The sequence below is a fragment of the Staurois parvus genome, unplaced genomic scaffold (genome assembly GCF_062004578.1).
Source record: "Staurois parvus isolate SC_StPar_1 unplaced genomic scaffold, SC_StPar_1.0 ptg000029l, whole genome shotgun sequence".
In the NCBI taxonomy this organism is placed as follows: Eukaryota; Metazoa; Chordata; class Amphibia; order Anura; family Ranidae; genus Staurois; species Staurois parvus.
Window position 1 is genome coordinate 5,641,706 of NW_028317825.1, and position 15,576 is coordinate 5,657,281.

The following is a 15,576-nucleotide window of genomic DNA, read 5'->3' on the forward strand; positions in this document are numbered from 1 at the left end:
TGAAGAAAACACCCTTCACAACAGTTGGCCAGATCAAGAACACTCTCCAGGAGGTAAGTGTATGTGTGTCAAAGTCAATAATCAAGAGAAGACTTCACCAGAGTGAATACAGAGGGTTCACCACAAGATGGAAACCATTGGTGAGCCTCAAACACAGGAAGGCCAGATTAGAGTTTGCCAAACGACATCTAAAAAAGCCTTCAAAGTTCTGGAACAACATCCTATGGACAGATGAGACCGAGATCAACTTGTACCAGAGTGATGGGAAGAGAAGAGTATGGAGAAGGAAAGGAACTGCTCATGATCCTAAGCATACCACCTCATCAGTGAAGCATGGTGGTGGTAGTGTCATGGCGTGGGCATGTATGGCTGCCAATGGAACTGGTTCTCTTGTATTTATTGATGATGTGACTGCTGACAAAAGCAGCAGGATGAATTCTGAAGTGTTTTGGGCAATTTTATCTGCTCATATTCAGCCAAATGCTACAGAACTCATTGACGCCGCTTCACAGTGCAGATGGACAATGACCCAAAGCATACTGCAAAAGCAACCAAAGAGTTTTTTAAGGGAAAGAAGTGGAATATTATGCAATGGCCAAGTCAATCACCTGACCTGAATCCGATTGAGCATGCATTTCACTTGCTGAAGACAAAACTGAAGGGAAAATGCCCCAAGAACAAGCAGGAACTGAAGACAGTTGCAGTAGAGGCCTGGCAGAGCATCACCAGGGATGACACCCAGCGTCTGGTGATGTCTATGCGTTCCAGACTTCAGGCTGTAATTGACTGCAAAGGATTTGCAACCAAGTATTAAAAAGTGAAAGTTTGATTTATGATTATTATTCTGTCCCATTACTTTTGGTTCCTTAATAAGTGGGAGGCACATATGCAAACTGTTGTAATTCCTACACCGTTCACCTGATTTGGATGTAAATACCCTCAAATTAAAGCTGACAGTCTGCAGTTAAAGCACATCTTGTTCGTTTCATTTCAAATCCATTGTGGTGGTGTATAGAGCCAAAAATGTTAGAATTGTGTCGATGTCCCAATATTTATGGACCTGACTGTATCCCAAACCACCGGAACGCTGTATCAGCAAAACGTGGAACTGTAAGTCCCTGGGGGAAAATATGGTACTACCTCACAGCCGTTGTTTTGTGCATTATTAAAACAGATAGCAAAGCAAAACGAGTAAAAGAGAAGGAACTAAAAAGGAGGGAAGAACGAAAAAAAGAAAAGGAGGGGGAGAGGGATTTGGAGGGAGGTGGTAAGGAGGTTCTGATCAGAGGTGGGGCAAAAGCACACCCTTCAGTCTTCAGGGCCCATTTCAAAGAGAGCTTTACCCTCCTCAGAATAGATAAACATATTCCACAAACCCCAGATCTTGGAATAGATCTCTCTTCCGTGTTGTGAGGTCAGGAACAGATCCTGCATCTGGTTCAATTCTTCCACTTTCATGAGCCATAGTGGGATGGACAGAGGGCTTGTACTTTTCCATTTGAAGGGAATACAAGATTTGGCAGTGTTAAGAAGATGGCAAAGAATCAATTTTTTTGTATACTTTGGCAGGGATACCGGAGGCGTTTAGAAGGAAGAATACCGGATCATCCGGCACCACATAGTCAGTGAATTTTTGGGTCAAGCGGCAAACCTCTGTCCAAAAACCAGCTTAGGACAGGATCAGAAAATGTGTAACAATGTACCTCGTTTCCGTCGGCAGTACCAGCATTTATCAGTTGTGTTTGGGAAAAGTTTATGCAAGAGGACCTGGGAAATGTCATTTTAATACCACTCAATTATAATAGAACTTGTGTTGCAATTGTATATGCTTTATTATAATTTTTTTTTTAATACAAAAGTGGAATTACCCTTTAAGGCAACACAACCTGAATATTGCTAGCTCTCATTTACCATCAGACTCGGCCAGTTGAAACAAACTCTGACCGCTCTAGCCAGATTTTACAAACAAACTACTGTGATCACATTTCCTCAACAATATAAAAATTATATAGGCAGCCAGATTAGTTATGAAGTTATTGACAAGGCAACTAATGCATACTGAAACAACTAAATTTGCGCTAGGCATTTATTCTCAAAGACCTCTTGTGAACCTAAACCAACTTCAGGTTCTCCGCTCTAGCATCTTTGTTCCTTATTCAGTATATTCTGCTGAGGGTGCACATCAGGCTAGCAGTTTCCCTGACTGCATATAATCCACAGAACAAGGACAGAAATCTCAGTCACCATACACTATGCAAGCCCGGCATGTAATAGGTTATAGCACCCTCAGCCTAACTCCATTTCGTACACGCCTCCCCCTGATATTTTTCACCATACCCGCAGGGCCAAGTCATGCAGGTAAGCTTACCTCATGATTAAGCCCCATAGGTGGGACGAAACATGTTGGGGTGCATGGACTGGATGGAGTTAGGCTGAGGCTGCTATCACCTATTAAACGCTGGGCTAGCATAGTGTGTGTGGGTGAGATTTCTCTCTTTGTTCCTTAAAGACCTCTTAGCCATAAAAGGGTTAATGTGACCTATTTTGCTTCTGCTGACATCCATAAAAAGAGCTCATAAGATATGCTACTTACTTCCCACTGTCTTGCTCAAACTTTTCAAAGAAAGCCTTGCGAACTTGCGTGCCAGAAGATCTTGGCAGAGTCTGGGACCTAACCAGCTCGCGCTTCTTCTCAGCTTGGCGACTCATAACAGGTGGTGGAGATTGGGATTTTGGGGTGACATCAAAATATCTGTCTGTGCTGGAATACAAATAAAATAGATTCATTAAGCAAATTGTTTTATTGATCAGCATATTATTGATTTTCACTTTGTGTTCTTGTGACCATGAAATTGTCAGCATGTGACATACCTACACATGAGATGGAATATTCAAACTTACTTATTATTAAAGGCATTATATAGCAAGTATGGTTTGTTTTCAGTAAACAAATATTTTTAAGTGTATCCAAGTCAACATTTTTTATTTTATTTTTGGATACAGCAGGGAAGTGTTAGAAACTCAGTTTTTTGGCTGTCTGTGACCCAGTGGGACTGAAAGTTAGGGAAAATTCCAAATTTTGAGCTTTCACTGAAACCTAAATAGAAGGTAGGTCTTCCAAAAGGAACACTTACTGCGATGGCATCTAAAAGGATCTTTCCTCACTTTCAGGATATCTTGTGTCTACAGAACAGGAAGTACATGGAAATTTCCCAGTTGGACAAACGCCATTAAAAAAATAAAAAAATAAATAAATCATGGGGTTTAAACCCTTCAGTACTCAAACTAAAAAAGTTCTGACTTTAGATACATCTATTTTAAATTTTCATTGCAGTGTTCACCTACTAATGCTTGTTTTGTCTGGGGAACGGGGTGGGGGTGGGGTGGTTTGCAGTAGAGATGCTGATGGACCGGTCCTCATTTTGAAACTAGATTAGGTGCATAGAAGTGTGTTGGCTGTTGGAGTGAGATAAAAGCATTTCTATCTCCCTGGACTTAACGAGTATTAGATCCTTACAATACAGAAGGAAAGGGGCTTCCAAACTGAGATTTTTACCAGCTCACTGGAATTGAGCATTTACAACTTTTGAGATAAGTGTAGTGCAGACCCTTGACAAGTCCCACTGATATGTTCCAGGTTCTCTACCCATCTGGGTCCTCAGGCAGCCAGACACACAACACATGAACAGTCACTCTCATAATAACCAGGCAATGGATCCTTTTTATGCTTTGTTGCTGGTTAAACTATGATGGGGTGTATGGAAGCTTTGGGATACTCCAGAATTGAATGCACAAAGTATTTGGAGGGCACTCTCCATTGTGTCTACGCTTATCAGGGGCACTCCCCTTCTTTGCAGAGATTAGAGACACCAGTACTTCTGGGACTCCCAGAAAGGTGGATCCCACTGCAACACTTACACAGTCATACAAGGGGTTAAGCAGCAGACAGTCAGTAGGATCCCACTTCCAAGCCTCTACTCACTGTGTCTCCAGATACTTGGATACCTCCTGTCCAATATTGGCTAGACACTGTACTGTGACTATAAAGGCTGGGTTTCCCCAGTGTACCCCCTTTAGTTGGCTCTAAACTGCTGCCAGGAAAAATAGGCCCCCCAGCTGGGACCTCGGTGAATTTTCTGCCACAGACTTCAGCTAACCTGCCCAAAGGGCAACAGCCCATAAGGTTGAAATCTTCTCCTGAACAAGAACACTGCTGCTCCAGGCATCAGACTATTTATGGGCTCTCTCTCCACCGCTTTCCCCAGGCATTGGCTAGAGTTACATTAATATTCCAAGCTCCAGGGTCTTCCTTCTCTAGCCCACTACATTCTAAAACCTACTAAAAGGCAGAGAGATGTAGTTGAGCCTGCAGCCTGTTAGACCTAAAGCAGCCAAAACTAATCACATGCTGCACCTCTTTTTACAAAGGGACTAAAAACACTAAATTTACCTGAAGCCCTCTAGAAGCCTGTTCTAGGAGGATGCTACATAAGATATTAGCTGCACAGTATAGCTGCATAGTTGACAGACGCAATGATTTGCATTGTGCGCGTCATAAAGCACAAACAAGTAGATTAACCAGTCCCAGAGTGTGTCATATGCATATTAGGCTGGCTAATTGGATGTACAGTACATTAAGCACAATCTATACATTAAACCCTTTTTAATGTATGAATAAAATTGATCTCTTTTTATTCACATAATATAAAAAAAAGAAAAAAAAAAAAAACTTTGATGAAAAGGCTATTTATTGATTTTAAAACCTCACTCCCTTGGGAAAAAATATATTTTTTCCCAAAAATATATTTTTTCCCATACCTCCCTTCCACCCCCCCTAACTCACTTACCTTGTGAAGACAGCTACAGGGCCAGGACAAAGGGGGGGGGGGCGGCTGTTCTTGGTGCAATGTTTACTTTAGGGATGGGGGTGCTTTCTTTCATTTACAAGGCTGACAGGAGTAGTGACAACAGCATCACTACTCCTGTCAACCCAGTACTGGGAGCGGAGAGAAGAGGAGGCGAGCATCCTGACGCGGTGCAGGCTGTTTTCTCACTCCCCCTCCTCCTTCCTGCCAGTGCCAGTTCCTGTATTAACAAGCAGGAATAAGTGTTCACAGACAAACAGTAGCTGTACTAGCAGGAAAGAGGTGGAGGAGAGAACACAGCCTGCACCACCTGGTGTAGAAGTGTTCAGGAGAGAGCAGGGAGTGAAAAGCCATCAACACAAGCATGTTCCCAGTGTTAAAACTGAGCTGCACAGTGATTTTGACAAGCGAGTGACTGCTGAGCATAGGACCCAATAAACTTGTAAATCATGAATGGGGGGACACAGTTTGGTATCTTTGCCCTGGGTGATGGATGACCTTGTTGGCGCTGGGCAACTATATTCACCTATGTGCCCAGTTCAAGTCCCTTGCCACTACAAGTTCTGGTGCAGGGTAGCAAAAATCTAGTGCTGCAATGGCGCTTCAAGACCACTGGTCACCTGCTGCCCACCTGTGATGACATCAGTCTTCTTCTCCTGAGAGGATCCCACCGCTGGTCATCCAATAGAAGTGCCCATGCCATGTTAAAGTTTATATTGTATGAACTTTAGATTTAGTTTAAAAGGCATTTGTCTGCCTGATGCTGCCAAGGTTTTCAGTCTGTATTCAAGTCTAAGGTAAATAAAGGTTCTGCACACAGATCCTTAAACAACCGCATCTCATTTTACATTATCTTTATTGCTCCACATTCTTCTGCTTGTAAAGATGTGATACTGCTGTGATCTGTTCTCCATGTGTATTACAGACTGAATTTACAATGGCAAAATCTTCAGCACAGGGAAAGAAGATGCATTTGTAAAGAAGCAACTAATTTGCTGATGAAGAAGGAAACCAATGCAACTTTTATTTGGTATTCAGACAGACCTGTACTGGGCACCTGTAGAGAGGCTGTCAAATACAGGTAGGTTATGAACATTATTTCTTTCTATATTCAACTGCTACAGAAATTTTGCAGATCTGACTAATTTTTGCGGATATCACATGTTGGAGATCACGATCCATATATTTTTTACAATGTTAATTTTACTAATCAGGTCGCTAATTTCTGTTGTGGGTATCCATGTCCATCCAGTGAATTTTTAGCTTATTGTTTCAATTGATCTGTGCTTTTCTCTGAGTGCTGAAAGAAACATCAAATAGTACTGAACATCAAATATGGATGACACTTCAACTGGGGCCATTACTCTAGTTATAGGTATCTACGGCTATTCAAACCAGTATGGATATATGAAGAAGTGCACTTAGGGGAACTAAAGTAGAGGGCAGTCACATGTTTTCCAGGTCAAAAAATAATATATAAATATATATATATTTATATACATACACACACACACACACACGAGGGGTCTTCAAAGTGGTTCTGCACTTTTATACACATATATAAGTTTAAAAAAGTGTGGAAACCTTTTGAAGAACCATCATATATAATTATAGAAAGGGACCACATAATAGCAAGGTTTTGCCCTATGCAAACAGATTTTAGTGCTAGGTACTCAAAGACATTTTGACTATTGAAGGCATCACTAGCTTATGGCTACACAAGTATGGGACAATATGGTGCCTGAAGCTGCAGATCACCAACATCTGTCATGCTACATTATACATATTATAAACATGTGACTAAACAATTTGCAATGAAAACAATCTCTTCTTGCAGCACGTTTTGCTAGTTTCAAGTGGAATTTTCAGTTTATTTGAATTCTCAGTGGGTGTTTTGTGTTCATTGCCCAGTGTGTTTAGCTTAGGAAATGGCAGTGTGATAATCGCAATTGTGTGCAGGTAAAAGTGACAGAATGACAGCCTTTCTTTCCTATTTTTCAGATGGCTGAAAGGAAAATTAAACACATAGTTTAAACCAAATAATGGAAAAATGGCATCAACCCTTAGAAGTAGCTGTTTCACTCAAGGGTCCTGTAACCGTGACACTCAGGCTTTCCATACGATTAAATGCAAACATTTCAGAGAAGAAAAGGAAATGCAGACACACGTACAGCAAAGCCCAAGGCACTTTGAAAAGGCACTATATGCAAGGCTTGAAGGCAGAAATGCTACCAGTGGTGCAGTCTGGTCTTCTACCCTATGAAGCAAGTCATTAGAATGGCCAACTTAGCCAATGGATCACTATTTTTAGTATTTCCCAGTATACTTGTAAAATAAATATACAATTACAAACGGAGGTTTGGTTGTGTAGCATTACCCTTTCCTTGGTTTTACTAAAGAGAGAAGTATGGCCAAAGCTTTTTTGGCTATTCTTCTCTTGTGGGTCACAGGAGTGCACATACTTACTTTTATTCTCCTGTGACACAGAGGCAGCTGAGAACAGGCTATTGCCTGCTCTCAGCTGATGTAGCAGAGTTGCTCCAGGCACTGGAAGCATCCCAACAATATTATTGGGATCCATGCAGCTGCCTGATTAACAGATGGCTCCTCCTCTCAGTGGGCGGCTAAGAGCCAGAATCAGCTGCACTTGCTTCCTTTCCTGCCTGGCACTCCAATGAGTGCTGGAGCAGCAGAGCGGAGATTGGTGACTGACAGTCAGTGCTCTCCACTCAGAGGACCAAGAACTGAGGGAACAGCGGTCACGTGATTGCTTAGCTCTCACAGTTCTAGGCAGTGTAATCATTAGTCAGTTTTTTTTTTTGTTCAACCAATGATTTGATCCAATTCCCTTATATACACATGTAAGGTGGATTGGAGGAATCTGTCCATTGAACTAATGTACTCTGACAGTGGGGAAACTTCTCCACCATCAGAATACACAGATAAACGCTACAGTCTAACCTGAGGCACTGATTGAGCAAAGAAAATCTGACAGGGTAGTTGTACGGAAGTCGACTGCTATAGCAACTTCTGTATAAATTCCCTGCCCATACATGGACTGAAATTTGGCCAGTCCCTGCTGAACCGTCCCAAATTTGATCTATGTATGGACAGCTTTAGAGCCAACGTGGGACAGCAGCAGCATCATGCGGATACTGCAGCATAGAGGTGAGTATAAAGGTTTGTTTTTTGAAAATCCTAAGTGTCTCCTTAAGTTTTGAAAGTCCCTTACAATATAGAACATTCTTATGGTTGATTTAGTCTCCTAATTCATGAAAAGCGGGTATCACAGGCAGGTTAATGTCTGGTCACTGATGTGTAGAAATCTGTACAGCTGCCCATACAGTTTACATGGAGAATGGACACACAGCCATGACCAATTTTTTGTCCTCTTGGTAGAATGTCACTGTCTCCTGTCCATTCAGGTAAAGGTGACAATCCCTCCTGATTGATACCCCCTCCTTTCCTCGCCAGCCAAGTGTATTTGCCATTCTAAGCTTCCTCATCACCTCTCCATTGCAGAAGTTTGCTCTGGTATTGGCTTACCAGGGAGGATGACATTACTGCATTCCCCGGTGACAGTGTTGGCATCTGGAGATTGCCTGCTCAAGATTTGGAAGCTAAGCTCAGTTGAAGCAAAGGATATCAGTACTGGTCCCCGTATTATTTTTTTTTTTATACAGACTTGGAATCATAATTAAAGTAAAAAAAAAAAAAAAAAGGATTCTTTCCCTTTAACAGCTGACACCAAGGGTACACAATGGCATTATAGGTTTACATTTGCACGACCATAATGCTTATTTATACAAATGCACAAAGAATTTAATATATATTTTTTATTTGTATGCCTGAAGGATATTTTGTGTACAGTATTTCTGTAAGAATATGAAACCATCTCAGTGTTACCTGTGCTTCCCTCTAATTACTGTCACAGTGATATATCTGTTCATCTGCAGTGCATACAATGTGTTACATTTACAGACATTTCCACAAAGACATCGATTTTAATAAAAAGACCTGTCCTTATCTTCAAGCCAAGTCATCAATCACACGGTCTTGTCATCTTCCTCACTACAAATTGTAATAGGTGGGTGCCAGAATGATATCTGGAAGATCCAGAAGAGCAGGTTTGACGGTGGGTGATGAGTTTTGTTTCTACTATTTTTTTTTGTTGTAGATTTAATGGAAATGTTCTTTATAATTTTGTTATTACTATCTTCACAGTTGAAGAGAGATGGAGGTGGCATTTCCTTTGTGAGAGCAATCTCAATGGACAGGGTGCGGAGAAGCTGTCACATACTTGTGGAAACAGGCCAGGGAATTAGTGATGATTTTTGTATCCTCACAGCTTTATTGCTTTTAGTATATAGGGTGGAATCACACAAATAGCATTTTATGGCTCACTATAAAAATTAGATACCTTCCCTAAAGCCAATAGCACTGTAGCAATATTCTATGAAGTGTACTCCAAAACTTGTTATATTACTTTGTTATTAAGATTTGGTCATACATGTGGTATTTGACTATGAAGCTATGAAAATAAATCAATAAATAATTTGGCCAAACACAAGGGGGTCTTTGTTTGAAGTGGACCTGAGAGTGTAACTGAGATATCACAGCCCACTCAAGGATCTTGTCAAGGAAGGGTAAGCTAGATATTGGGCGAAAGTTGTTTAATCAATTGTCTACCGGGCACTTTTACCCCCTTCCTCCCAGATTAATTTTCAATGCTATTGCACTTTGAATGACAATTGCACGGTCATGCAACACTGTACCCAATATGAAATTTGTATCATTTTTTTTCACACAAATAGAGCTTTCATTTGGTGGTATTTAATCGCCTCTGGGGTTATTTTTTGCACTATAATAAAAAAAAAAAAGAGCAAAAAAATTTGAAGAAAAAAAAAGGTTTTCTTTGTTTCTATTATAAAATTTTGCAAACAAGTAATTTTTCTCCTTCACTAATGTGCATTGATGAGGCTGCACTTATAGGCAGCACTGATGAGGAGGCACTGATGATGCACTAATATTCAGCAATGATGGGCACTGATAGGTGGAATTGATGGGTGACACTGACCGACAGCACTGTCAGGCGGCTCTTAGGTACTGGGGTGATGGCAACAGTTTTGAGGATTGTTAGTACAAGTTGTTCATGATGCCATGATGTTTAGCATCTTCTTGGTTCATGCATCATCCATGCTCAGCATCTACTGCCAGGACTGTGATGCTGGCCCATAGATGGCATGTTATGCAAGCCTTGGTGTCTGTGCAGCAGCCGTTTTTTATTAGCAGTGATCAGCCCCTGTTGCAACCTGTTCTCACAACTTGCTAAAATGTTACCCTTTTAAGGTGGCCATGGATGGATGAAAATGTAGCCACTTCAGCAAGGACCATCTGAATTTTGATCCATCTATGGCCATTCCACTTCAAGAAAAGTCAATCTAATCGGTGTATTCTGACAGCTGAGGAGTCCCCTCTATCAGAATACAATAGCACAATAGGGAGCATTCCTCTATTCACTCCACTGTGGATAGGGGAACCTGCAATCAAAAAAACTGACCCATATATGGCCAGCTTTAGTGGACAATGGGGGAGAGGAGTCTTTCTCTTGTGTGTAGCGGACTGATGACAATTTCGCTTAGGCACACTAATTTTCCTGTAGCCTAAAGTTTGTACAAACAATAACAATTAACTTCTCTTATTTGCTCCCTAGGGGTCTATACATTCTGTTATAACTCGGGTGTACAACCTGCGGCTCATGGGCTGCATGCGGCCCAAGACTGCTATGAATGTGGCCCAAAACAAAATTGTAAACTTACTTAGAAATGTTAATTTTTTTTTGTGGAATTTGTTTTTGATAGTGTCTTTTTCCTGGACATTTATAATTTTTATCTTCCAAAAGAAAAATATCCCACTTTTCACAATCCTGCCTTATGCAGGTCATCAGTTTTCAGCAGCACCTATATTTGGGAACAACTATTTTGCAAGGATGAAGAACACGAATGGTAAAATTAGAACCAAAATATCTGATGAGCACCTTGAGAATTGCTACTAAATCCAGCAAACCAAATATTGATGCATTTATCAAAAATAGTGTCAAAATATTGCACTAATTTTATTTTGCTTTCTTTTACTTGTATAATAAAAAATATTAAAAAAAATGAAGTTTTATTACTCAGATAGGTACATTATCTACTGTATATCAGTGAACGTTAATTTGTGATCTGCCCAACTTTTTCTGCTCATCAGCAATCCTTATTATACGTGTAATTAATGTGTGGCCCTTTTTCCAACATGGCCCAGGAAAGTCAGAACACTGGAAACCTATTGTAACTGTTCAATAAGTGAAAAAAACAAAAACAGAAAAAAAAACCCCACTGATCCTGCCAGAAACCTGTGTGACATGCCTCCGCTGAATATTTATCAGTTTAATCAGCCCTGCTCAGTGCTCTCCCTATGCTAAGGGGGATGGGAGGTGTTCTGTAGACTAACACACGCCTTCTGTCCTTAGGTGAAAATGCTACCACGCCATCATTTTATGACAATGAGCAGACGTTGTAACCATAGAACAGGAAGTATGATACTGGCAGGATCACCAGGTTAAAATTAAAGAGAAAAAAGGACCAAAAAACTAAAACTATAACAGCCGCTGATGTACATCTAATAGTTCATGATGTAATAAATTACATTTTTTTGGGGGGGTTTTAGATACATGTAAGGGACTGGAATATATGACGAAGCAGTCTGGAAAGGGAATAAGACTTTTAGAACAAACAGGCTGAAGCAATCAGAGGGGATTCTCTCCACTATTGGGGAACCTGCCCCCAGAGACGTTACAGCACATGGTAGCACTGGAAACATGCCATAGGGAATCTGTAAGACAGAGCAGTGCTACTGAATCCAGTTTAAACATGGCAACAATTTCTTCTTATACAACTTAATTTTCTTGCTAAAATGTTATGACTTTACCATGGCAGTACTGTAGCACAGTGAATTCAGTTGCCAGCAAGGATATGATTTACACAAATCTGTACCTTTTTCTCCACTTTGTACACATTAGACCCATTGTAAGATAGTTTCTTACCTCTAAATCTGGGTACACATGGTCTAAATATCAGCTGGTTTAGAAGGAATCTGTCAACATTTGGTCTGTGGGTACAGCTGTCCTTCTGACAGGTCTAAGTAAGGACCAGCATTTGCTGAAGGCACATATGCTGGAAAACCAGCATCTGATTAGCGCTCACTGATAAGTGTGTTCTGACTGGGGAATGGGGAAAATCAGGGGACACTCAAGGTGTGTACCAGGCTTAAATACAACAGGATTCCCTTTGCACAGCCATATAGAAACAATAGAATGATAACATACATTGGCTGACATACAGTTGTCTTGGAATTTGCATTAATTGGTTGCTTTTTTGCACAAACTACAAATGCGTTAGTAGAAACCTTTGTGTGCTGCAAACATGGTGCACATGGCTAATTCCATAGGACGCCAAACCTAGAATTCAGAAGAGGAATGGTCTATAGTTCATTAGTGTTGCTTGGGCTACAAAGAAATAGAAAGCTACACACTTTTCCTTGCCTATTATTTCAGTTGTCTTTCACAATATCCCGCACTTGTTCTCATAAGACATCTTTGCTCATAGGCATATGGTAGTTTGTTTTTTCTAGCCATGGCTCAGTGAATGTTATTGATCTGTGAAGCCATTTACTTTAACAGCACCCAAAGGATCCCAATAAATGCTGGGCATGGCAGGAAGGCTTTTCACAAGCCTTGTAGAAAGTACACACAATGACGGTTTACCAGTCATTCATTATTATACTAATGAAAATAACTGAAGGATTTTTTGTTAAAACCTGCCTTACCAGAACCTTTATGTTTGTGCTCATTGGAAAGTTTCCAAAAAACATTTATTAAGATGGGTACTCTTCCTGAACACCATTGGTTTGTAAGAGAGGAAAATAATAGAAATAGCAGAGAACTTGACTTACCTTTCACTGATAACAGAGTTTGCAACACTATAACTCTGTGTGGTTTTCGCTGAACATATGCTCTTTTCTGCAAAAGTGAAAATTTAATTAGTAAAACGTCTGATGCAATTTAAAACACAAGATCAAAAACTAGATTAAACCTATTAACATAGTTTGCATTTAAAAGAACATGAAAATCCAAGGCAACATAAAGGTGGCCACACTGAAAGGAAGAGACATTTGTGACAGTTTAAAAAAATTACAGTGACTGCAGATTGACGTGGAAAGGTAACTTTCAACAATACAAAATAGCTTTTGTAAGTATGGGACTTGTAGAACACAGGATAAATATACAGGTATCCTGTATACAGGTGCCTGGATGGTCCATTAGTGATGATGGAAGCAGTCCCCAACTTTTTCAGAGTTAGAGTAACTAAATTCTGCAATACCTCGGCTCCAGTGATGCAATGTCCAAGTCCTCCCCTTGCCAACACCAACATCTTCTCCCCATCTTCTTCAGGTTGCAGGGTCTTAAGCCATTTAGAGTCAGGTCCATAAATATCGGGACATCGACACAATTCTAACATTTTTGGCTCTATATACAACCACAATGGATTTGAAATGAAACAAACAAGATGTGCTTTAACTGCAGACTGTCAGCTTTAATTTGAGGGTATTTACATCCAAATCAGGTGAACGGTGTAGGAATTACAACAGTTTGCATATGTGCCTCCCACTTGGTAAGGGACCAAAAGTAATGGGACAATTATCTTCTCAGCTGTTCCATGGCCAGGTGTGTGTTATTCCCTCATTATCCCAATTACAATGAGCAGATAAAAGGTCCAGAGTTCATTTCAAGTGTGCTATATGCATTTGTAATCTGTTGCTGTCAACTCTCAAGATGAGATCCAAAGAGCTGTAACTATCAGTGAAGCAAGCCATCATTAGGCTGAAAAAACAAAACAAACCCATCAGAGAGATAGCAAAAACATTAGGCGTGGCCAAAACAACTGTTTGGAACATTCTTAAAAAGAAGGAACACACCGGTGAGCTCAGCAACACCAAAAGACCCGGAAGACCACGGAAAACAACTGTGGTGGATGACCGAAGAATTCTTTCCCTGGTGAAGAAAACACCCTTCACAACAGCTGGCCAGATCAAGAACACTCTCCAGGAGGTAGGTGTATGTGTGTCAAAGTCAACAATCAAGAGAAGAGTTCACCAGAGTGAATACAGAGGGTTCACCACAAGATGGAAACCATTGGTGAGCCTCAAAAACAGGAAGGCCAGATTAGAGTTTGCCAAACGACATCTAAAAAAGCATTCACAGTTCTGGAACAACATCTTATGGACAGATGAGACCAAGATCAACTTGTACCAGAGTGATGGGAAGAGAAGAGTATGGAGAAGGAAAGGAACTGCTCATGATCCTAAGCATACCACCTCATCAGTGAAGCATGGTGGTGGTAGTGTCATGGCGTGGGCATGTATGGCTGCCAATGGAACTGGTTCTCTTGTATTTATTGATGATGTGACTGCTGAAAAAAGCAGCAGGATGAATTCTGAAGTGTTTCGGGCAATATTATCTGCTCATATTCAGCCAAATGCTTCACAACTCATTGCTTCACAGTGCAGATGGACAATGACCCAAAGTAAAAGTTTGATTTATGATTATTATTCTGTCCCATTACTTTTGGTCCCTTAATAAGTGGGAGGCACATATGCAAACTGTTGTAATTCCTACACCATTCACCTGATTTGGATGTAAATACCCTCAAATTAAAGCTGACAGTCTGCAGTTAAAACACATCTTGTTCATTTCATTTCAAATCCATTGTGGTGGTGTATAGAGCCAAAAATGTTAGAATTGTGTTGATGTCCCAATATTTATGGACCTGACTGTAAATTGGCCAGCAGAAAAATATACCTCCCATGCATGTGCACAGAGGTTTATTGATTCTGACACCGAGGCATCCTGAGAATGTACATTGAACTCAGCATGCTCAAAAGCTTGCAAACAGGCAGGTAAGTGTGTTTCACTGCAGAAGAGCCCTAGAATATCTCATCTGCAATACCCTGTCTGCCATTTAATTTTTGTTCTTCTTTAATATATGCAGATCATTACAAAATCCTACTTCATGCAATAAAAACTATAGCATTTTATTGCTGCTTAAATGTACTAAGCTCAATAAACTCCTGATTTGTAAACCGAATGTGCAGTTGTCCTTTAAAAGGGTCTTTGAATGCAAGTATTGTTTTTTGTGAAGTCAAAACTAGGTCCTCCTTAGAGCAGTATTAAACCCAAAATCAAAAATGATTATATTTCAGCTTACCAACCCTTAGATGTGATAACCTGTATTAGTTTTCTTTTTTTCCCTTCTATTTTCACCTGGTAATCTGGTCAGTAACACACCTCCTGTATTAGGTCACATACGCTCTGGATGAAGGAGCAACAGACACACCTTTGGGCAGCAGTATTGTCAGTTTGGGTGGAAGGGTAGTACTAGAATGGCTAGCAGATTTAGATACACTAAACAAATTGAAGCGCCAAACTCCAGCTAACACTTTTTAGGAAATTACAGCAAGAGTTTTGGTCATGTTGGGATAAAGGTTTTACAAAAAATAAAAGATGATCATTGTAAGCACCCTGTCAGTGTTACATGGTTTGTCCCAACCCTCTAACTGCTATATTTGCAAGACAGCCGTGTTCTGTGGAAAAAAACGGACTTACAAGCTGGAT

The 15,576-nt window shown here is 40.4% G+C and overlaps 1 protein-coding gene across 2 annotated transcripts in view; it reads right to left on the reverse strand.

The window, feature by feature from the left end:
- LOC149471089 (smoothelin-like protein 2) overlaps positions 1–15,576 on the reverse strand; it is a 179,627-nt gene that overhangs the window by 60,620 nt on the left and 103,431 nt on the right. For both annotated transcript variants that reach the window (XM_089657479.1, XM_089657488.1), the window contains 2 exons: positions 12,858–12,924; positions 2,594–2,761 (listed from right to left, as the gene is read on the reverse strand). In XM_089657479.1, the coding sequence (XP_089513605.1) occupies positions 2,594–2,761; positions 12,858–12,924 (235 nt within the window). The remainder of the gene's footprint in view (positions 1–2,593; positions 2,762–12,857; positions 12,925–15,576) is intronic.